The 23,212-nt window shown below is 30.8% G+C and overlaps 1 protein-coding gene across 1 annotated transcript in view; it reads right to left on the bottom strand.

The window, feature by feature from the left end:
• The window catches only part of LOC111293113 (fatty acid amide hydrolase-like), a 30,062-nt gene that overhangs the window by 1,576 nt on the left and 5,274 nt on the right, over window positions 1–23,212 (bottom strand). Inside the window, exons 3-19 of the mRNA XM_022885859.2 lie at window positions 6,256–6,316; window positions 5,192–5,382; window positions 4,901–5,030; window positions 4,536–4,613; window positions 4,291–4,438; window positions 3,950–4,062; window positions 3,365–3,440; window positions 3,205–3,276; window positions 3,062–3,113; window positions 2,496–2,567; window positions 2,304–2,384; window positions 1,934–2,037; window positions 1,738–1,830; window positions 1,429–1,497; window positions 1,192–1,256; window positions 1,005–1,066; window positions 793–888 (exon numbers count right to left, since the gene is read on the bottom strand). Of these exons, the coding sequence (XP_022741594.2) occupies window positions 793–888; window positions 1,005–1,066; window positions 1,192–1,256; window positions 1,429–1,497; window positions 1,738–1,830; window positions 1,934–2,037; window positions 2,304–2,384; window positions 2,496–2,567; window positions 3,062–3,113; window positions 3,205–3,276; window positions 3,365–3,440; window positions 3,950–4,062; window positions 4,291–4,438; window positions 4,536–4,613; window positions 4,901–5,030; window positions 5,192–5,382; window positions 6,256–6,316 (1,563 nt within the window). The remainder of the gene's footprint in view (window positions 1–792; window positions 889–1,004; window positions 1,067–1,191; window positions 1,257–1,428; window positions 1,498–1,737; window positions 1,831–1,933; window positions 2,038–2,303; window positions 2,385–2,495; window positions 2,568–3,061; window positions 3,114–3,204; window positions 3,277–3,364; window positions 3,441–3,949; window positions 4,063–4,290; window positions 4,439–4,535; window positions 4,614–4,900; window positions 5,031–5,191; window positions 5,383–6,255; window positions 6,317–23,212) is intronic.

Here is a 23,212-nt window from a genome sequence, read left to right as displayed (position 1 = left end):
TTCATAGGGGTTTTATAATAATTTTCAAAAAATACCACATGTCAAATTTTCATGAAACATTGGTAAGAGTATTTTAGTAATTTAATGGGTAGTTAATTTTATATTACGTTAAATTTTAATATGTATTTTAATAGAAGTATTATAATAATTTTAGACAAAAATACCAAATATCAAATTTTAATGAAAGAATAGTAAGGATATCTAAATAATTTAATATATAATTAATTTTATACTATGTTAAAATTTAATAAGTAATTTAATAAAGATATTATAATAATTTTCAAATAAAATGCTACATGTTAAATTTCTATGAAACAAGAACAATGACATTTTAATAATTTTATATGTAATTGACTTTAAAATATGTATAGATTCTTGTGAGTGAAAAATCTGAGGGAATTAGAAATACAAGTATAGGCAGTCAAATTATTGGTCTTTTTTTTTAAAAAAATTTGAATTCAAAGTAGATGCCAGAATAAGAGAGGATCGATAAAGGGGAGTGAAGATGCGAGACTTGATAATTTGTGTATTTATATCATATTTATTTTATATTAAATACGAGTAAATTGTAAAAAATTTTATATTAAATTTACATTGATACACCAAAAATGAAATATATTTTTTATTTTTATTGAATCCGTATATAGTTCTTGCCAAAATTTTAAATTATATTAATTTTATATCTTTTTTCATGTTATATTTATATTATATCATCCTATTATATTTAAAATTGCCAACTCATATGATGGAAGAAACAAAAAGCAACTACATTCAGAGAAGCAAGTGGCCTACCTGCATTGCAAATGCTATGTGCATTAATGTGGGTTCTGACCATGGCTTTCCTATAAATTGAAGGCCAATTGGTAAACCTGCCTTGTCATAGCCAACCTATCAAGGAAACGAGGATAATTGATGGTAGTAGAATTGTACTGTTTGAATGTAGCTAACAGCAACTGAATAGCAACATAAGATTATAAAGATGAGAAGTAGTAACAAGTTTGTACAGGAACCGTCACTGCAGGTAGTCCCAAAAAGTTTCCTGCTATCTGATATCGAACAAGGGCAGCTGAAATATTGACAAAATGGTCAAATTCCATTATGCAACACCTCCCCTTTACTAACTGCTTGGACTGAAAAATCATGAAGATTCAAAAATAAATACATACTGAAATATAAGTAAAAAATTCATACCTCCATTTATGTAATCAAGTTCACCAGTCTTTACAGCATCATCAAATATCTGGTATGCAGTCACACTGTTTTGAAGGAAACTCATTAAACTTGGACATTGTAAGACTAGGTCTTGGAGATGGAAGTTAAAGTAAAAGACTAAAGGTGCGATAGACAATCTTATTCAGAGCATTGGAGAAAAAGATTTACTATTTTCACTAAAACAGATGCAAGCTGTTGTAGTAAAATAGAACCTACCCCGTTGTCGGAGAAACAATGACATCTGCCTTGGCAAATATACTGCTATGAATCTGCATCTGTCGGTTCCTGCAAATGTGTAGTCAAGCCACATTATAACAGCAAGTTTGTAGAATCTAAAATCATAACAAATAACCTGTGTGCATCTTCTAATTTAAAGCATGCCTACAGAGTATTGACTACTAATCTAAATAGACATCAGAAATTACTTAGTTGACATTCACTTTTTACTTCTTGAAATGGTTTCTATTTTCACAAGTGACAACTTACAGAAAATTAATTAATAAGTAAATATTGGCTACTGCTTACCTCATTTTCTGGGCCTTTATGTACTCTTTGCTGTGGAAAGCACCATATACCCTAAGTGCTACTCTTGCATCCCATCCTAATTCTGCATAATCGCTATTTTCAACAAGTTTATATTGTCAGCCCCTGGATTTTTAAATCCCGGACAAAATGAACATGAGAGGATAATATGGTGGTTGAAGTCTGGAAGACAACATACAGCTTTTCCAGATAAGAACTCAGCGAAGTGGTGCATTCGGAACCAATCGTCAGATAATGTGCCAGGCGCATCGATTCTATCTCTGGTATGGTAACCTCTACAGTCTTGTGAATAGTATACCTTTGAAGATTAGTGAGCAATCACTAGTGTTTTGTTACATATGCTATTTTAAGATAACATTACTATCATTCTTGTACCATTGAATTTATTGTATTTTATACCAATGCTTTTTTTTCTCAGAAGGTTTATCATCCGATTAGGTTCTACCAAATGGGAAGTTGATTGCTCCAAAGTAGTCTATATACAACAAAGTATATATCAAAACATGGGTAGTTATTGCTTAAGAAGAACATTAATTCGTTGCCATTACCTTCCACTTGTAACGCTCACAAAGCAATTGCAGAGCATTGGAGCAGCATATTCTGATTTCGTCGCAGCAATCATTGAACCACTAATTAAGCAAATTAGTGGTGAAGGACAGGAATTAGAAATCTCATCCTTTTAAGCTACAAATGATTATAAAACTGGACTTAAATTAACTGATCATAATTACATCACTAACCTCTCCATATTTTGCTAGCTTGATGTTTGATATTGGATTTGTTGAGTTCAGCAGTGGAAAATGTACTTTGGGCTGTAGGTTATCCATATGCCAAAAAAAAAAAAAAAATGGCAAAGTTGTCCAAACTTAGATTGTCTGATAAAAATACTCTAGGGTTCAGCAGTGAAGAGAAGACATAGCAAGGCCATTAATAGTAACCGAGCCAACTTATTGCTACTTTTAGTCTCGAAACAAAATAAATAAATCAACAAAAGATGATCTAAAGCTGGTTATCCTTCAGTCATTTTATGATAGTTTCTTCATTTGTTGTCAAAAAGGTACTAGCCAAAATGCCTTGTTTCTACTTTCTCAGACCTCAAACCTATACTTCCAGTTTTCAGTTCTGAGTTTTATTTACTCTCAGTGTCAAAAAATCAGAAAGAATTAAAAAAGGGAAAATGTGCTTGTATGAGAAACTGGTTTGGTACAGAAATTGATACCCAAATCAGCTTTCTCTTAGAAGGGAGATCATCATCTGCATATAAAAGAACAATAAATATTAGTGATCTTATAGAACTAGTACTCACAGGTAAAGTGGTTGGCTCATGTGATGGAAGTTGGCCATTAATCGCAGCATAACTGAAAATGGAAAACTAATCTGAGTCATATCTAAAACTAACAAAGTGACATATGAAAGTGCTTTGATGAAAAGAAGGGAGAGAATACTTACACAATAAATGCATCCTCCAAGGTGCCTGCTACTATTCCAACCATCCCAACAGTCCAGTTTAGAGGAAGAACACTGGAAACAGCATATCCATTTTCAGATATTGTCTAAATTTTACATCTAATGAAACTTATAGAATTATTTTACCTAAATGAGTTCTCACCCTGAATGAGGTATGCGCCCAAAAGTCGGTTTGAACCCCACAACACCACAAAGGGATGCAGGCATCCGCACGGATCCTATACAAAAGCCGTAGATGAAGTACATTGGTCCTTTAAACTTATTCACATTGTACAATGTTTTAAAGATTAAGCCAGCATAGTTTTTCTTTCTTCTTTTGAATTGTTAAGGAACAAACAATTCCATAGAGGGTGATAAATAAAAGTGTTTGTGCAAATCTTCTCAATATAGGAATGAAAGAATTGTTACTCCCAGTAATATTGATGAAGTCCACAAGTCTCAAGCTCAATAGTATTACTTGAAAATATGACTAAGAATTCCATTTACTTTTTCCAACAGAATCAAAAGAAATAAGCAAGTCTTCCAAAAATCTCCTAAATGAGCTATTTACAATTCACAGATGAAGGACCTACCATACAGCTTCTTGACAACTATGTATAATATCAGAGTATTATTCTCCACTAAATGAGTTATCCTACTGCTAAGTATGATTTAGTCAGAATCATTGTACTTAATTTTGTCAACAACAGTTTTTGGTTTTCTCAGTGAAGGATGACAAAATCTTTACCTCCCCCGTCTACACCAAGGGCAACGGGGCATAATCCTGCAGATACTACTGCAGCAGATCCACTAGAGGAACCACCAGCGATTTTGTTGGGATCATAGGGATTTCTAGCAGTCCTGCAGCATTCACAAAATGAGCATACCACCATCTTTAATGTGTTTGAATGGAAAGAACTTAAGATAAAGGAAAGTGTTAAATTTAATGAAGTTGGTATCCTATAGATTAATTCATAATTAAGACTTTATATGGATAAAATGGAAAAAATAAATTCTTGCAAAATATCACTGTATTTAAATATGGCATTTTTGGTATTAGGAATGGGAAAGACCATGGCAAATTCTAACCCATAGTGAGGATTTATCCCACTTGTTCCAGCTCCAAGCTCATGCATATTAGTCTTTCCAACAATTATTGCACCACAGGATCTAAGTCGCATAACACAGCATGCATCACCTGTGCAAGGTCTAAACTTGTGCAGCCACTTTGTACCTCCTAGAAGAATCAAGAGTAAGATAGGGGACAAAGAATACCATTAAGAAAAGAAAATTATGTGCGTAAAACACATGGCAAGTGGAGAACTTAGGGGGACCTGTAGTTGGATATGGAGAACAATCTATTTCATCCTTGATAGCAATTGGGACTCCATCTAAAGCAGATATTGGATCCCCTGGATAAGAAAACAATGAGATCGATATGAATGTCTAGACGGTATTGACAAAGGGATATTATAAATGAAAAAGATTCCATGTTTAAAATGGAAGTCACTTTTGCTAACTTCGGAAATCAACTGTTAACTTGTTTTTCACTTTGATCTTCTCCTAGGATTTAGGAAATGGAACATCGTGGAGAATGCTTATGTGCTTATGATTCAGGAGAATGGCGACAAGAGTACTGTCTCAATAAAATGCACATTAGGATATGTAAATAATGATTTAATTACACTGAAAAAGTTACCTCTTTCATACCGAAGAGTTGACTCTGTAGCTTGCCTTAGGATATCTTCAGCATCATAGTTAATGAACAAGGACATAGGCAAAGGAAGACTGGAAGATTCACGCACAGCATCTATAAACAGCTCTCCAACCTTTACAATGGAAAATTGATTTCCATGACAATGGTAAACTACAATGTATGGCTGCAAACTAGCTATAAAGTCTCAAAAATCATTGTTCAGGTGAAAATGTAATTTCACATATAAATGGGAAGTTGGCAATATGCCTTAAACTAAACAGTCAGGGATGATACCTTCCGTGGAGTTATTTCTCCAGAACTGTAGGCTCTTGAATAATCCGCTATTGTCCAGCGTCGGAAGCAGTTGGGTTTTAAATCATCAAGTGACTTCCCTAAGGTTAAAGGAAGGCAATTCATTGCCTGCTGAACTCGTTCTGGTGGAGATGCATCAGAGTCAATTTGTTTTACTTCTTGTTCGTTAAGGTCTGTGTTGATGCAATCAAATTAGACACAAGAGAAGAAGTTAATATTCCAAATCTTGACATGAGTATGTGAAGTATGTTTAACTGATTCAAACATCCGCTTAAAAAACTACTAGCAAAAAAGCAGCTTTTAAATATATATGACCTATCCCATTTTCAAGACACCATCCCCTAAGCAAAATGCACTTTTCTTTTCGCAGTTGTTGTGACCTACCTCTACCAGCAATTATGTTGCCCAAGCACTTGACAGTGTCATGAACATTCTTAATGTTGTCCTTACAGTCCACTATATGAAGCATTACAAGTTCATTAAGCACCTTTAGAAAATAAGAAACTTCCAGGTTCTGGAATAGAGGCAGATGAGAGATTTTTTTTTTTTTTTTTGGTGAGTGTGCACTTATAATATATATAAAAAATCTGCCGACAAATTTATTAATTTTATAGATAAAAAGAGTGTCCATGAGAAAATTTTGAGATATCCAAAATTTTCCTTCAAATTTTCTTAATTTTCAATCTTTGGGGTGTCATGGAAAATTTTGGGGGTGTGTAGTGAAAATTTTTTTCTTCAAATTTTCTTATTTTTCAAAATTTGGGGGTATCCATGAATTCCCTAGGTAAAAGGGTGGATCCACTCCTGTTTTGGAATCCGGAGGAAATAGGATTTAAATGGAAGTGACAGAAATATGATAGATATCTTAATGGCAGAAAATTTTATGATGCAATGTTTAACTAGTTTTACAATGCTTTCATAACCTAATCTTAATCTAGACATAGGCAAAAGTCCGATTTCATTTATATGATGAAGGTGAACTATCTGCTGTATCCAAAATATAGTCTCAGCATATGAATTACGGAAAGTATCTAGCGCATACATACCAACAAAAGGATGCAAAGGAACAAACATAGGTGGCTCCTCCAGCGTGGCATTCGAAACAAGCTGCTCAAGGGGAAGACATGGTAAGAAATTAACAATAAATAGCAGAAAAGCAACCATGTCCATCATAAACTTGATTCGGTTTTCGGGAGCAAACTTAAAACTTGTAAGTTTCCAAGATCACATGGATAAGGAATGATACTCCCACCACAGTCTTTGGGGCCAGATGCTTAATCTTCCATTTGACAAAAGGTAGAATGATTCTCTTCATATTAGTACTTTACAAGTGTATAAAGAGCAGAGCCTAACCAGTATATTAATCTAAACATAAATGTCTGCTTTCTAATCAATTGTTTGATTCAAATTTAAAAGTGTTTGTTTTTGGATAAATGTTGTTAAAATTAATGATTTCATTTACCAAATAAAAGATTAAAAAAAAAAAAAAAACCTTGAATGCATTACCAACCCTGAAAGAATAGGCCATAAACTTGTTCTATCGATAATCAGAATAGATTTTGAAAATTTGTATTTAAGATGGATAAAATAGGACTTATATCTAATGAAGTAGCTGAAAAGAACTTCTCCTGTGGAAATTTTGAACAAGCTAGAATGCCATATTTCTTTAGCACTTAAAGAACTTGAAAGAGCATGCGATGCTTTGCCTGGCAGGAATTCAGATGAAAAGCATGAGGATTCTTGGTGCACAAGCGGCATGATTTTGATGCTATTTCATAAAAAGGAAGATGTTATTTTTAACAGTTTGCAAGTCATCTTCGCATTGAAGAGCAATATTGCAAGGAAAATGAAAAAAGAAAAAAGGTGGTTCTTCCAAGGTCCATGTGATAGAAGATGTCAAGCCAAGCAAGTCCATAAAGAAAATGGAACTTTCTCCTAATGCAAAGAAGTTCAAGAAGAAGAAAGATGCAATCTTGAGGATTCGTATATTCTTATATATTCATATTGTATTTTATACGAAAATTATGTGTTACAATTCGAATTGACATAAAAATATAAAATAAACTTTTTTTTCTTTTATTCAACTCTTATATAGTTATTGCTAAAATTTTAAATCGTATTACCTTTGTATCTTTTTTATTTATCATTTTATTGTATTGTATTTTAAAATACAAGGCCTAGATGCATTTTTTTTGGGTGAAAAATAAGGACATTTTAGGAAAGATTGTCAATTAATTAAGAAGAAGAATGATGCATTAAAAACAACTAAGGTTAGAATTGTTACTATCAATTCTAAAATTAATTTCATTAAAGACAAAGAGGCATGATGAATTGATTCCAATGCCATGAAACATATATGCACCAACATGGCCATGTTCAAAACTTTTCAAGAGAAAAAAGAAGGTGATGTGCTATACATGGGGAGTTCTTCAACAATTAAAATCAAAGGCAAAGGGATAATTAATTTAGAATTCACTTCCGATAAAACAATAACAATTACAAATGTTTTTTATGTCTCGAAAGTAAGAAAAAACCTAGTGTCTACTACCTTGTTTAACAAGTATGTTTTCAAGTTAGTATTTGAAGGGGACAATTTTATCTTGTCTAAGGAAGGAATATTTGTTTAGAAAACTTAAAGAATAATTGTCCTTATTTCTTATTATTCTATCTACAATGAAAGAGTACATCTAAATAAATAGGAACAGTGAAGTTCCTTATTAGGAAATAACTTACATGAAACTGAAAACAAAAAATAATAAAAGAAAGGATTATTCTATTCTAAAATAGAAAAAAATCCCTAAAAACTCGACAATCAGAATAGTTGACTAAATCAAAAGAGTAAATGAGAAATATTCCTAAAATAAATTAGGAGATAAAGCTGTATTAATATAGGAGAATAAGATCTGCACTAATGTAGGAGAATCTAATTTCTATACTCCCCTTCAAGCTGGGTTATGAATGTTAATCATATTCAGCTTGGATTTCAATTCGTCAAAAATGCTTCTAGGAAGAGCTTTAGTAAGAATATCTACAATTTGTGAACTTGTAAGGATATAGGCCAGTTTGACTAACCAATTTTTTATCTTTTCCTTTATGAAATGTTGGTTCAGCTCTATGTACTTGGTCTTATCATGATAAACAAGATTTTTGGCAATACTTATAGTAGCCTTATTGTCACAAAATAGTGTCATAAATGTCACAGTCTAAACTTCTAATTCTTCAATTAAACTTACCAGCCAAATTCCTTCACAAATACTATAAGACATTGCTCTAAACTCAGCCTCAACACTGCTCTTAGCTACAACAACTCACTTTTTACTTCTTTAAGTGACCAAATTGCCCTAAACATAAGTGTAATATCTAATAATGGACCTTCTATTTGTTACTGATTTAGCCTAATTAGCATTTGTGTACACTTTAATTGCCTTGTCCATTGATTTATTAAAATATAGACCTTTATAAGACCTTTCTTTAAGTACTGTAGGATGCGATGAACAGCTTTGAGATACTCTTTGGTTGGATTATTCATGTATTTACTCACCATCCCTATTGCAAACCTGATAGTGGAATAAGTAAATAAGCTTCCCAACTAGTCTTTGTTATCGTCCTTTATCCATTAGAAAGCTTCCATTTTCACTTCTAATTTTATTAGTTAAGTTTATAGGTGTATCGTAGGTTTACATCCAATCATGCCAGTTTCTTTGAGTAGATCAAGTAGATACTTACACTGAGACATTGAAATTTCATTCTTAGACCAAGCCACTTCCATTTTAAAAAAATTTAAGGAACCCTGAGTCTTTTATTTCAAACTTTTTTGTTATGCGTTTCTTCAAATCATCTATTATTTCCTTATGATCTATGGTGATCATGATATCATCCATGTAAACAATAAGAATAACTCTTTTTCCTTAATTAGTGAACTTAACAAATATAATATGGTCAAATTGATATTGAAGGAATCTATACCTTTCCATTGCCTTGGTTAACCGTTCAAACCAAGCTCGAGGTGACTGTTTAAGTCCATACAAATATTTTTGAATTTTGCACACTTTGCCTATGTTGTCTTGCCTTTCAAAACCAAGAAGAATTTTCATGTAGACATCCTCCTCAAAGTCACCATTTAAGAATGTATTCTTAATATCAAGTTAGTGGAAAGGCCAATCTAAGTTAGCTATTAGTGACAATAGAACTTTAATTGAATTGAGTTTGGCTACTGAAGCATATGTCTCCTTGTAGACACCCTAATTTGTCCAGGGTTCTATTTAATCTAGTTTCTGTTGATTAAATAAATAATAAATGGAAAAAACAAAAAAAAACTCTGGCAGGTTGAGTTTTTGCAAGACTATGTGTAAAAAGTTTAAATTGGATTTAAAGACTGAAGTTGAAATTAAAAAGGAATGGAATTCTATTTGGGTATAGGGTTTTTTAGATCAGAACTCTATAAATAGATGCTCCCACGTATAGAAACACACAGTAACGGATTAGGCAGAAAACACCCAGAAGGCAAAGTATAGAAATCAGAGCAAAAAAACACTCACAAAGGCATTTAGAAATTCGTAGGAAAATTTTTGGGTTAAAAAAAAATTTTTGAAATTTTTTTTGAAAATTTCATATTCCGATGAAATTTTTTGGCACCGGTTGAATTTTTTGGTGACTTTTTTAACTTTGGTTGAATTTTTTGACAAGGTTTTCTAGAATCCGGTGAAGATTTCAGTGAAGGATGAATTTTTTGACGACCATCCAACAAACCAACCCAAATTCTAGCAGCATTTCCCAGAATTCGATTGATATTCAACCGGAGTTCAATTAGGTTAGAGAAAAGGGGAAAAGAAAAGAAAAGAGGAAAGAGAGAGGGAAAAGAAAATTTGAGGAAAAAGGACTAAGTTCGATCTTTTATATCATCCCCAAAATGATGTCGTTTTGGAGCTTAATAAATCCCCAAGATCTGCGCATTTTGCAAATGGGTGATTTGACCTGAGCGCTAACCTGTTTTTTGACCCACGTCCTAACCTTGAGTTCCAACCAAGCCAAGCCACTTCACAAGCCACTTCTTGTTTTGGGTATTTTTTATTTCTATTTTATTTTATTTATTTTTTTAGTATTTTTACACGATTAAATTTTAGAAAAAAATAATAACAAAAATATGAAAAAATAAAATAATTTTTTGAGAATAAATATTAATTATCCAATGATGAAATTTTTAGAAATTTCAAATGGTAAATTTCGATAAAGTTCCTAAGTGAGAAATTTTCTCTAAATTTGTCCCAAATGGTGGTATAATTTAGATAAAGTTTCAATAACAATAATTAATATTTATTTTCAAATAAAAAAAATAAAAAATTTTGACTGAAAATATTTGATAATTATCCAATAATGAGATTCTTAGAAATTTCAAATGATAAATTTTTTAAGAAATTTCAAGGTGAGAAATTTCTTTAAATTTATCCCAAATTGTGGAAGAATTTAAATGAAATTTCAAGAAAAGTAATTGTCTTATTATTTTCTTTCAAAAAAAAAATAAAAAAAGAGAATTTCTAAATAGGCCCAAATGGTGGATTTTTTAGAAATTCCAAAAGAGAAAATATTTCTAAATTGACCCAAATGGTGAAAAATTTAGAAATCCAAAAAAAAAAATAAATAAATAAAGAGAATTTCTAAATAGGCCCAAATAGTGAAAAATTTAGAAATTTCAAAAGAGAAAATATTTTTAATTTAACCCAAATAGTGGAATAATTAGATATATTTTTAACAAAAAAAATAATTAAACCTTTTTTTCAATGACGGAGCCTTTTCAAGAAAACAAATGGGATTCTTGAATACTCTTGAGGTGAAAAAATATTTTTAAAAATTCTATCAAATTGATGGAAGAATCTTATGAATTATTTCCAATATTTAATATAAAATTTGAAACCATTAGTATCAAGACCCTAGGATAAATTTAAAATATAATAGTACCATCGTTTATATGGGTATGTGGGGGTGTTATAACTTTTCCCATATGTAATCGAACTTTCAAATCCTATTTTGGTTAGTAAACCCAAAGATATTCTTTTAGAAACCCTTAGTCAAGCTCAGGAGCTCCTTAAAAGGATAGATTCCTTAGGTGGTCAATCACACCCAATTAAAAACATTAGTGGTGGCTCTTTTTGTTAAGTCTAGTTATAAATTTTTGAATCTATATGTTATAATAGTTTGATGACTCTGCTGGAGACTCTAGAGAGTCAAGCTATAATTTTTAAATTTATCCTATCTTTCGATCTAATGGTTTTAAATTGAAATGATTTGTGTTATCTGTTTACTAACGTTTTTATTTTTGGGGCCTGAAACTTATATGTTCCTTCACACACACTATCACATGTATTTACATTACATGAGCTCTATACTCGGGCTTCGTCCCTCTTAAGAAGGAGTAAAGTACCTGCACTCTCGTGAGATGATAATCTCCGTAATGGTTAGCGAAATACTTTCACTCAAATTGAATCCTTTTTGTTGGTAGCTTGTGATGGGCTAAGATTGGATTGCCTTACTAGTCTGTGATGGACAATGATGTAAGGAACAATTTGAGAACCTTTAGTGGTCAAAATCACCTAACCCTATATATAGTGTACACTTAAGAGGTTAGCCCTAATATAGAGCCATTCATACCTATTGATAGATGTAACCCAATGTTAAGACACAAGAAGGAACAATTTGTGATCTAACTATTTTGTTTGTTTGACTTTGTGCATTTGCATTATCATGTTCTACATCATTTTCATTGTCATATGTAACATTGTGCATCTGCATCACTTTCATTTCATCCATAAAATTAGCTATTTTGTTTGTTTGACTTTGTACATTTGCATCACTTTTATTTCATCCATAAAATTAGCTATTTTGTTTATTTGACTTTGTGCATTTGCATTATCATGTCATACATTATTTTCATTGTCATATGTAACATTGTGTATCTGTATCATTTTTATTTAATCCTTGAAAAGGTACATTTCATGCATCAACATATCATACATAAAGCATATCATTTTTTATCATAATCATGGTACTCAAAGTTCAAAGATAGCTCCACCAAGCAAGAACCTCACTCATCAATACAATACAAGAGCTCAAGCCAGATGAATGAAATAGAAAATTTTCAATTGTCTCGAGAGGATAGAGAAAGCTCAAGAGAAGCTGGAAAGGGGAGTTGAATAAAATCTTGGATGCTTTGAACAAGTTGAACAAGGGAAAAGCCAGTAAAACTATCCATCATAATAAGTGGATGACCTTTTGCACCCTCCTAGTTTTAGATTGCAGCAAGCTCGGTCTACACAAGATCCATCACAGCAATTTACATACCCTATAAGGTATGCATACCTTGAAATGCCATCAGCTTCAAATCTACCACAGTACCAGAGTTATGTAAATTTTGTCTTTATTGATAAGGCAGTAGAACCAATACCAGTCTCTAATTTAGATGTTTCAGAAGAAAAAGATAAGCTAAGGCTAAAGGAAAAAGAGACTTTAAAAGCCTCAAAAGCTGAACAAAATATGAACTTGTTAGAAGAAAAGTTACGACCGTAGAGGGCATTGGTTTTAATGGTTCAGTAGATGCTGTTGGGCTCTATTTAGTCTCAGATGTGGTTATTCCTCTGAAGTTCAAGGTGTCAAAGTTTAAAAAATATGATGGTATAAAGTGTTCGAGGATCTATTTATAATGTACTGTCAGAAGATGGTTGTCCATGTTAATAATTAAAAAATGTTAATGCATGTATTTCAAGATAGTCTTACGGGCTCTACTGTTAGATGGTACATCCAGCTGGATAAGACTCATTTGTTCTTAGAGTGATATGGCCTATGACTTTATCAGTCAATACTAGTATATCATAGATTTGGCTCTTGATCGTTTGTCTTTGTAAAACATAGAGAAAAAGGTAAATGAGTCATTCAAGGAATATGCCCAAAGGTGAAGGGATGTAGCTTCTCAAATACAACCTCCTTAACTGAAAAAGAAACTACGATGTTGTTTTTCAGTACTTTGAAATCTTTTTATTATGAAAAGATGATAAGAAATGTCATAAAAAATTTTATCAACATGGTAATCTCAGGTGAAATTATTGAGAATGCCATTAAAAATGGCAAGTTGAAAGAAGAGGAAACCAAGAAAGTGTTAGAGAAGAAAGAGATTGAAGTTCAAGTTATGAGTTTTGACAGACAGTTCAAGGGATATTAACCTTATCCATCATAAGGTTACTCTCTATACTATCTTACTATGAACAATACCTTATCTTACCTATACCAGCCAGCCCTATTACCATCTTATCCATCAACATACCGACTCATTTTTAGCCCTCAAGCTCCTATATACAGCCTTAACATTCAACCTATCGTAAGACCTTAGATTCATCCTACTAACCCAACAAGTGGTCCATGAGAGCAATGAGCTGCTCGAAAAAAACTTGTATTTGATTCAGTCTCTATGACTTATACAAAATTATACCGAGAATTTTACAATAGCCATTTGATTACCCCTAATCATTTTGAGCAGCTCAAACCACCCTATCCCAAGTGTTATAATCCTATAGCCTACTATGAATACCACTATGAAATTATCGATTAATACACAAAGAATTGCACTGTCATAAAGCATAAGATGCAACGATTGATCAAGGATAGAATGATAAACTTTGATTAATGAGGAACAACAACACCTAATGTTAGTGGCAATCTATTACCCAATCATAATGTCAATACTTCAAATGAAAATCAAGAATGAGTGTGATTTGAAAAAGCTTGATCAGCTTTGATGAATCAGGAGGGCAAGATGTCAATGAAGATCCGTCACCTAATTGCACAGAGGCATAATTTTAAAGAAAGATGTTAAAGCTGATTGAAATTTGTTTGTTATTTTAAGATTTCTTTTAGAGTAATGTTAAGATTTCTTTTATGCAATAGGATTTCTTTTATGCAATAGGATTTCATTTGTTATCATTTTAATAAAAGGTAAGGCTAATGCATTTCATTACATTTTCTCTTTCATTCAACCATTGTTCCATGCTTGTTTACCTTTAATAACTTTTTATTCATAGTCTCAAATTTCATATAGTGAATATTTAGACAATGATAACAATAATTCTAAGATTTAATTTTGAGAACTCATTCACATTGATATAAAAAGACTATTTGAGCAAAAAAAGTCAGCTACTAGTAGATGCGAAATAGATATGTCTTAAAGATATGTAATCTTTTATAAAGATCTATGAGCTTGTTTTTGTGCAATAGATGATTTTAAAAAAAATCAGTCACATTTGAGATGAAAAATGATCATTTTTCTTTTACCATTTGAAAAATCATTCATTACTACCACTTTTGAGCCTATTATGATTTTTTTGTCTAAAAAGCCCTGATCAAGCATCACCTTTCACACTGGGGGTAATTTTTTAGAAAGGAAAGGGTCTCAAAGAAAGAAAAGTGAAAAAAAATGAATACCATACATGATTTGAGGTAAAATAATGAGAATTTTTTTGTGAGGAATGAGATGAATGAAAAAGGAAAAAGTAGTGAAATGATGGAAAATGTGACAAAATGCTAAGTTATATCAAATGATGAGAAATGATCCTTTATTTTTGAACCCTTTTAAACACATGTTTTGAGCCTATTTTATCAATTTCTTTCATAACCCCTCACTGTGGCCTATGTTACAACTTTTAAAAATTCATTTGAATCAAATGTGAGTGTCAAATTGAATGATCATATGTTGGGCTTGGCATACTTATGATGGAATAGCAAAATCATGCTACATTATTCTAGAGATTGATGGGTGGAAGATATCACTAATGGATGAAAAATGAGAAGAGAAAAAAATGGAAAATGAGAAGAGAAAAAATGAAAAGATGAAAAAAGAGAAAAAGAAGACTCAAATTGAAAACCCGAAAGAACGATTTGGGTAAGTCTTTAAGTTGAGATTTGAATAGACAGTTCACATGGATGGAAGGTTAAAGACACCTGAAGATCTCTTAAAGCTGGGGTAAAGCTCATAGAGCTTAAAATGACTCAAAAAGTCATTGGAATGAGTTCTTGAGAAAAAAATTTGGATTAATGTTAAGAGTTGTCTAAGTGTTCATTATTTGGACATTGTTGTACCATTCAATACCATCCCTATTGATATGCTTTGAATTCATTCCTTTGTCCATTTATTTTTGTACCAGACTTATTTATCATTTATTATCTTTTTCTCGATTCACCTTATGCTCTTTTATTCTTACATCCCTAGAATGAATCAAGGAAAGTGTGATTGCATTGTATTTGTCATGATTTGAAATGATGAAGAATGAATGATAATTTGCCTAAATGATTCTTGCATTTCTTTGAAAAAAAATCCAAGATGATAAGGGATAAAAAAAATAAAGAGATGTCTGAAACCTGAAAAGATGACACATGTATGGTGATGGATTGGTCGATATAACTTTTGAGATGTAATCAAATAATGAGGATCAGTTAACAAAATTCATTCTGAAATTGCTAGTGTTGAGAAGCCCGTGAATGGTGATCAAGTGATGAACATAATGTGGATTAATTGACAAAATTTATTTTGAAATTATTAGTGCTGAAAAGCCTGTGAGTTGTGATTAAATGATATGAGACAATAGACGAAACTTGTTTTGGAATTGTTAATGCTGAGAAGCCTATAAATGGTGATCAAGTGATGAAAATACTGAGGATTAGTTGACAAAACTTGATCTAAAATGCTGAGGAGCTATAAAAGGGAAAATGTGAGATGGTGAGGTCTTGAAAACCATATTACCACAATTAATTAGAATTTCATGACATGGACATCTACATTACATGCATTACGTTTGCATTATGATTTGGAGAATATTTGAAACTTTGGTTTAGCTATGCATTTGCATTATGCAGTAAACATTTGAATCATGGTTGAGAATATGGCATTGTGAGAATTTAGATTGTTGCATTTGCATCATTAAGAAAACATTTGCATCATTGATTATGATATTCATTACATGCAAAATTTTAAGTCACCTGAAAAAGAAATTATGAATCTTTTGATGAGAATTTTTGAGTTCTCAAATGAGAGTCTTTGAATTTCAAATGAGAATCTTTGAGACGTAAAACTTTAAGATTTATTGAATGTGAACCTTTGAACTCGAATGAGAAGTTTTAAACTTTTGGATGTGAATCGTCAAAATTCGAATGAGAATCTTTAAATGTTGGATACGAGTCTTGTAATTTGCAAATACGAATCTTAAAATCTTGCAAATATGAATTCTTGCATATCTGAAATTTTACGAATCAAATTCTTATGAAACTAAAATTTTGAGAATCAAATTTCAGTGAATTTTTGTGGAGCTGAAAGGTTCTTACGAATCTAAACCTTTGGATTTTGAACTTAAATTGTGAATCTTTGAGTTTTCATTACAAATTTCATTAGATATGATATATGACTCTTCTGGATATAGTTATCGATGAGCCTTTTATTTTCTAAAATTATTGTGCCTTTGTTTAGAGAAGCTTTTTATTTTTCAAAAGTCGTTGAGCTTTTGTTTAAATGAGCCTTTTATTTTTCAAAGTTATTGTGCCTCTGTTTAAAAGAGCCTTTTATTTTTCAAAAATCATTGAGCCACTATTTAGAGGAGCTTTTTATTTTCCAAAGTTATTATGCCTCTGTTTAGAAGAGCTTTTTATTTTTCAAAAATCATTGAGCCTTTATTTAAATGAGCTTTTTATTTTTCAAAGTTATTGTGCCTCTGTTTAGAGAAACTTTTTATTTTTCATAGTTGTTGTGCCTCTATTTAGAGAAGCCTTTTATTTTTCAAAAGTCATTAAGCCTTTGTTTAGAGGGAACTTTTTATTTTCTAAAGTTGTTATATCTCTGTTTAGAAGAGCCTTTTTATTTTCCAAAGTTGTTAGGCTTTTGTTTAAAGGAGCCTTATTTATTTATTTTTTTAAGTTGTGAGCCTCTGTTTAGGGGAGTTTTGTGTCATTCAACAAGTATGGGTGTTTGATTTTTTTTAAAAAAAAGAGGGTGAATGTGTAGGGATGATTATATACAGGGTGTCTACGTCTTTGCACAATTCCTATTGCACAAAAAATGTGCAAAGAGGAGCAGCTGTAGATACTCTAATTTGTCTGAGGTTCTACTCAATATGGTTTCTGTTGATTAAATAAATAATAAATGAAAAAAAAAACTCTAACAGGTTGAGTTTGTGTAGGATTGTGTGTGAAGAGTTTAAATTGGATTTAAATACTGAAGTTGAAATTAAAAGGGAATGGAATTCTGTTTGGTTATAGGGTTCTTTGGATCAGAACCCTATAAATAGATGTTCCCACATACAAAAACACATAGTAACAAAATAGGTAGAAAACACCCAAAAGGTAGAGTACAGAAATCAGAGTGAAGAAACACTCACAAAGGCATTCAAAAATTCATAAGAAAATTTTTGGGCTAAAAAAAATTTTTGGAAAATTTTTTGGAAATTTCAGATTTCAATGAAATTTTTTGGTATCGATTGAATTTTTCGGTGACTTTTTTAGGTTTGGTTGGTTTTCCAGAATCTGATGAAAATTTTGGCAAAGGTTAAATTTTTTGGCAACCATCTAGTGAACTAACCCAGATTTTAATGGTATTTTCCAGATCCGGTTGATATTCAATCGAAGTTCAACTAGGTTAGAGAGAAGAGGGAAAGAAAGGAGAAAAGGAAAGAGAAAGAGAGAAGGGAAGGAAAATTTAAAAAAGAAGGACTGAGTTTGATCTTGTATACCATCCCCAAAACAACGTCGTTTTGAAGCTTAATAAACCTCCAGGATCTGTGCATTTTGCAAGTGGATGATCTGATCCGAGCGTTGACCCACTTTTCGACCCACATCCTAGCCTTGAGTGCCAGCCAAGTCGAGCCACTTTGCAAGCCACTTTAGCTACTATTCCTCCCTAAAGTTGAGTTGTACCACGGCCATTGAAGCTGACCACACCCTATTTTAGGTTTTTTTTAATTTTATTATTTTTTTAATATTTTTACATGATTAAATTTTAGAAAAAAAAATAATAAATAAATAAATATGAAAAAATAAAATAATTTTTTGAGAATAAATATTAATTATCTAATGATGAAATTTTTAAAAATTTCAAATAGTAAATTTTTATAAAATTCATAGGTGAGAAATTTTCTCTAAATTTGTCTGAAATGGTAGAATAATTTAGATAAAGTTTCAATAACAATGATTAATATTTATTTAAAAAAACAAAAAAAATAAAAAATTTTGGTTGAAAATATTTGATAATTATACAATGATAAGATTTTTAAAAATTTCAAATGATAAATTTCTTAAGAAATCTCTAGGTGAGAAATTTCTTTAAATTTGTCCCAAATGGAGGAAGAATTCAAATAAAACTTCAAGAAAAATAATTGTCAAATTATTTTCTTTCAAAAAAAAAAAAAGAAAAGAAAATTTCTAAATAGGTCCAAATGATGAAAAATTTAGAAATTCCAAAAGAGAAAATAGTTCTAAATTGACCCAAATTGTGAAAAATTTTAAAATCCAAAAAATAAATAAATAAATAAAGAGAATTTCTATATAGGCCTAAATGGTGGAGAATTTAGAAATCTCGAAAGAGAAAATATTTTTAATTTGACCAAAATGGTGAAATAATTAAATATATTTTCAACAAAAAAAATCAAAAAAATAATTAAACATTTTTTTCGATGATGGAGCCTCTTCCAAAAAATAAACGAGATTCTTAATACTCTTAAGATGAGAAAATATTTTTAAGAATTTTACTAGTTTGATGGAAGAATCTTATGAATTATTTTCAATATTTAACATAAAATTTGAAACCATTAGTATCAAGACCCTAGGATAAATTTAAAATAAAATGGTACCATCCTTTTGATGGCCATGTGGGGGTGCTATAACCTTCCCCACATGTAACCAAACTCCTGAACCCTATTCTGGTTAGTAGACCCGAATATATTTTTTTAGGGACCTTTAGTCAACCTTATAAGCTACTTAAAAAGATAGATTCCTTAGATGACCAATCACACCTAGTTAAAAATATTGGTTGTGACTCTTTTTGCTAAGTCTGGCTATAGATTTTTAGATATATATGTTATGACACTCCTTATAGTCTATCCCATAGGATTGAGTGAACCTCTTTGCAACAAGTCTAACTTTGAACCAATTTGTACTTCTATCTACATTGTGCTATATTATAAATATCCACTTACATCCAATTGGGTTTTTTTTTTTTAAGCAAATCTAAAATTTTCCATGTCTTTCTTTTTTATAGTACCTTGATTTCTACAAGAATTGTTGCCTTTCAATCTAGTTCATCAAGGGTTTCCTGAATATTTTTGGAATTTGCACATTGTCAAGATTAGTAATAAAGGCTCAAAAGTTTGGATTTAACCGATCATATGAGATGTACTTGTAGATAGGGTATTGGGTGCATGATCTTATACCTTTTTTAAATGCAATAGGAATGTCAAGGGCACCAGCTGGCTCACAAATTTTAGTTTTAGATTTAATAAGGACATTACCTGTGTTAGTTTTAGGTTCTTGGAAACTCAAATCAAGTTGATTTTTAGTGCTGGGCTGTGTATAGTTGTCTACTTCTTCCTATGAATTTTGTTTCATTGAGTAGACTATCAATTCTTTTACTTTTTCTTGCATAACCTTAGGGTTTGAAGAATCAAAAGTTGTCTAAACAGGTTGGGTTTTGAAATCTACATGGCTGATAGGTTGGGTAGGTTAAGAATCTAGTTTTGAAGGGGTTGGTTAGGAAATTGGCAAGTCAACATCTAAAAATTAATATTCTTAAATATTATTCTCCCTCTAAATATCACTCTTGTTGTAGTATGAAAGATTCTCAAAGAATGTAACATTTATAGAGCCATAAAACTTTTTTATGATGGGTGAGTAACACTTATAGCACTTTTGGTTTGGGAAATAACCAAGGAAGATGTATTTTAAGTCTTTGGGATCAAGCTTGTTGTGATTTGTTGGCTAATATGAACAAAGGCAATACAACCAAAGAGTTTAATGGGAATGAAAGAGATCAACTGAGTTTGTGAATAAGAAGCAAAGAGAGTTTAACAAGGTGTTTCAAAACAAAGAACTTGAAAAGACATTTGGTTAACCAAATAAGTTGTATTAAAGACAGCTTCTCCCTAAAAAATATTTAAGCACATTAGAAGTCAACAAGAGAAATCTTGTCACTTCTATCAAATGTTTGATTTTGCATTCGGTAACCCCATTTTACTATAGAGTGTCAATGCAAGAGCTTGGATAGATAATGCCATGATTAGTGAGGTAAGGGCTAAGAATACAATTGAAGTATTCCTTTTCATTGTCAATTTTAAGGACTTGAATTTTAGCTTGGAATTGGATTTATACCATGCTATTGAAATTTTGAAAGATTTGGCTAACCTTGAATTTTTTTTTCATAAGGAATACCCAAGTAAGTATAGTATGATCATCGATTAATGTAACAAACCACCTAGAAACTGTGATAATGTTAACTATTAATGGTCTCCAAATATTACTGTGAATCATTAAAAAATGTTAAGATGATTTATAAGAAATACTAGGGCAGGTATTTTGAGTGTGCTTAAAAATTTAATAAATTTCACACTAAAAATCTTTAGAGATATTATTAAATAATAAAAAAATAGCTTTTTTAGGTATGAAATATTTAAATGTCTTAATCTATAATGCCATAACATGATAAGGTTATCCTTACTCATACTAGAGGCTAAGGCTATACAAGAGTTTTGTGGTCTCTTAAATGCATCATCTTAATGAAAGTAGAGCCCTACACACATCCTAACACTGCCAATAATCCTCTCCGAGCTTATTTCCTAAATCCACACAAGTTAAAAAACATTTAATGACATAACATTTATCTTTCATAAGCTTACTGATAGAAAGTAGGTTACATCTTAAATTAGGGACATGAAAGACAAAGTTGATTGTTATGTCTTTCAAAACTACAATAGAACTTGTTTCTACCACCTTTGAGAGAGAGTCATCAATAATTTTTATAGTAAAATTATCATAGCAAGGTCTATATGTGTTGAATAAGTATGCATCTCTAGTCTGTAATCTAATGCTCTTGATTAAGCAAACCAAGATTATGTATTTTCCCATTGAACACTTAAAGTGTGTAAGAAATTACTTTTTTATGCTAGTAAACTAATTCTAAAGGTTGCAGCCTTGTTTTGAAGGTTTTATTAGAGCATCACTTCTTTATGATTTTCCTCATGCAATACCTCTGCAAAAGAAGAGTTTTCACTTTTGCTAACCATAACGAAAACTCGTGTGACTACAGTTTAATGGTTCAAGCTGATTTGCTCTGATATCATGTAGTAAACTTAAAGAACAATTGTCTTTATTTCTTCTTATGCTATCTATAATGAAAGAGTACATCTAAATAAATAGGAATAGTGAAGTTCTTTATTAGAAAATAACTTACATGAAATCGAAAACAAAAAAAATAAAAGGAAAGAGAATTATTCTATTCTAAAATATAAACAAATCTTTAAAAACTTGACAATTAGAATAGTTGACTAAATCAGAAGAGTAAATGAGAAATATTTTTAAAATAAATTAAGAAATCAAGCTGCACTAATGTAAGAGAATCAGATCTGTACTAATGTAAGAGAATCAGATTTCTATAATTTGTGGTATTATGCCTATAATGGCATGTTTAAACTCAATGTATCTCTTATTAATAACAACAACAACAATAGCAATAATAAATAATAATAATAATAATAAAATGCTTTTGCTTACATGCTTGACTCATATGAATTATGGCATTATAGATTAGGACATGTTCATTATAATAGAATGGATGCAATATCTAAATCTTACTTAATTCCAAATATTAAAAAAAATGATATAAATGTAAAACATGCATGCTAACTAAAATAACTAGGAAACGTTTTCATAAAGTAGAAAGAAGTACTAAAATTCTAGAATTAGTACATAACGATGTTTGTGATTCACATGGAACTCCTTCTATAAGTGGTCAAAGATATTTTGTCACATTTATAGATTATTATTCAAGATATTGCTATGTATATTTGATGCATTTAAAGATGAAGCATTAAATAAGTTTACTATTTACAAAAATGTAATTGAGTTGCATTGTAATAGTTTGATGCATTTTAAGGATAAAGCATTAAGAACTAATAGTGGAGGTGAATGCTTTGATCCTAATTATTTTGAATATAATGGTATAATCCATGAAGTAATTACACCATGTAGCTTATAATCAAATGGTTCAATGAAAGAAAAAATAGGTAATTAACCTAAATAGTTAATGCATGGTTTTTAGGGTGAGGCATCATTAACTTCATGCCATATCCATATCCAAAAGGAACGGAATAAGTTTCTAACAAAAGGAACGGAATAAGTTTAACTCCATATGAACTATGGAAACAAAGAAAGCCTAACTTAGGTTATCTTAAGATATAAGGCTGTGGAACAATTGTAAGATTTTTCAAACTTAAAAGAAAGAAATTAGATGAAAAGAGAATTAAATGTATATTCATTGGATATACTCAAAATAGCAAGGCATATAGGTTTGGTAATAGAAATATACGATTAAATACATATTAATACAATTATTGAATTTAGAGATGCCATATTTGATGAATGTAAATTCAAACTAGAATCTAATTGTATGGACAATGCTTTAGATAGCTCAAAAGAGTAAGAAACTTCCATAGAAAAATAAGAAAGCCTTGTGTCTAGAACAAGTAAAAAAGTAAAAAAAGTTAAAACTTTGGCTCTAACTTCTATATGTTCCTAGTTGAAAGAATAAAGGAAAATATTAATATACATATTAAATATAGTTTTAATGTGGAATTGCATCTTATGTCATTTGATGAGGCAATGAAGTCTCAAGATGTAATTTTTTGAAAAAAAAATAAATAATGAGATGGATTCAATTATGAGAAATAATGTATAGATCTTAGCTGATTTATGTCATGGTTGCAAATGAATTTT

This window comes from Durio zibethinus, chromosome 10 (assembly GCF_047325235.1).
Source record: "Durio zibethinus cultivar Kanyao isolate XHJ-2024 chromosome 10, ASM4732523v1, whole genome shotgun sequence".
NCBI classification, from domain to species: domain Eukaryota; kingdom Viridiplantae; phylum Streptophyta; class Magnoliopsida; order Malvales; family Malvaceae; genus Durio; species Durio zibethinus.
This window is presented reverse-complemented; position numbering and strand designations above follow the sequence as displayed.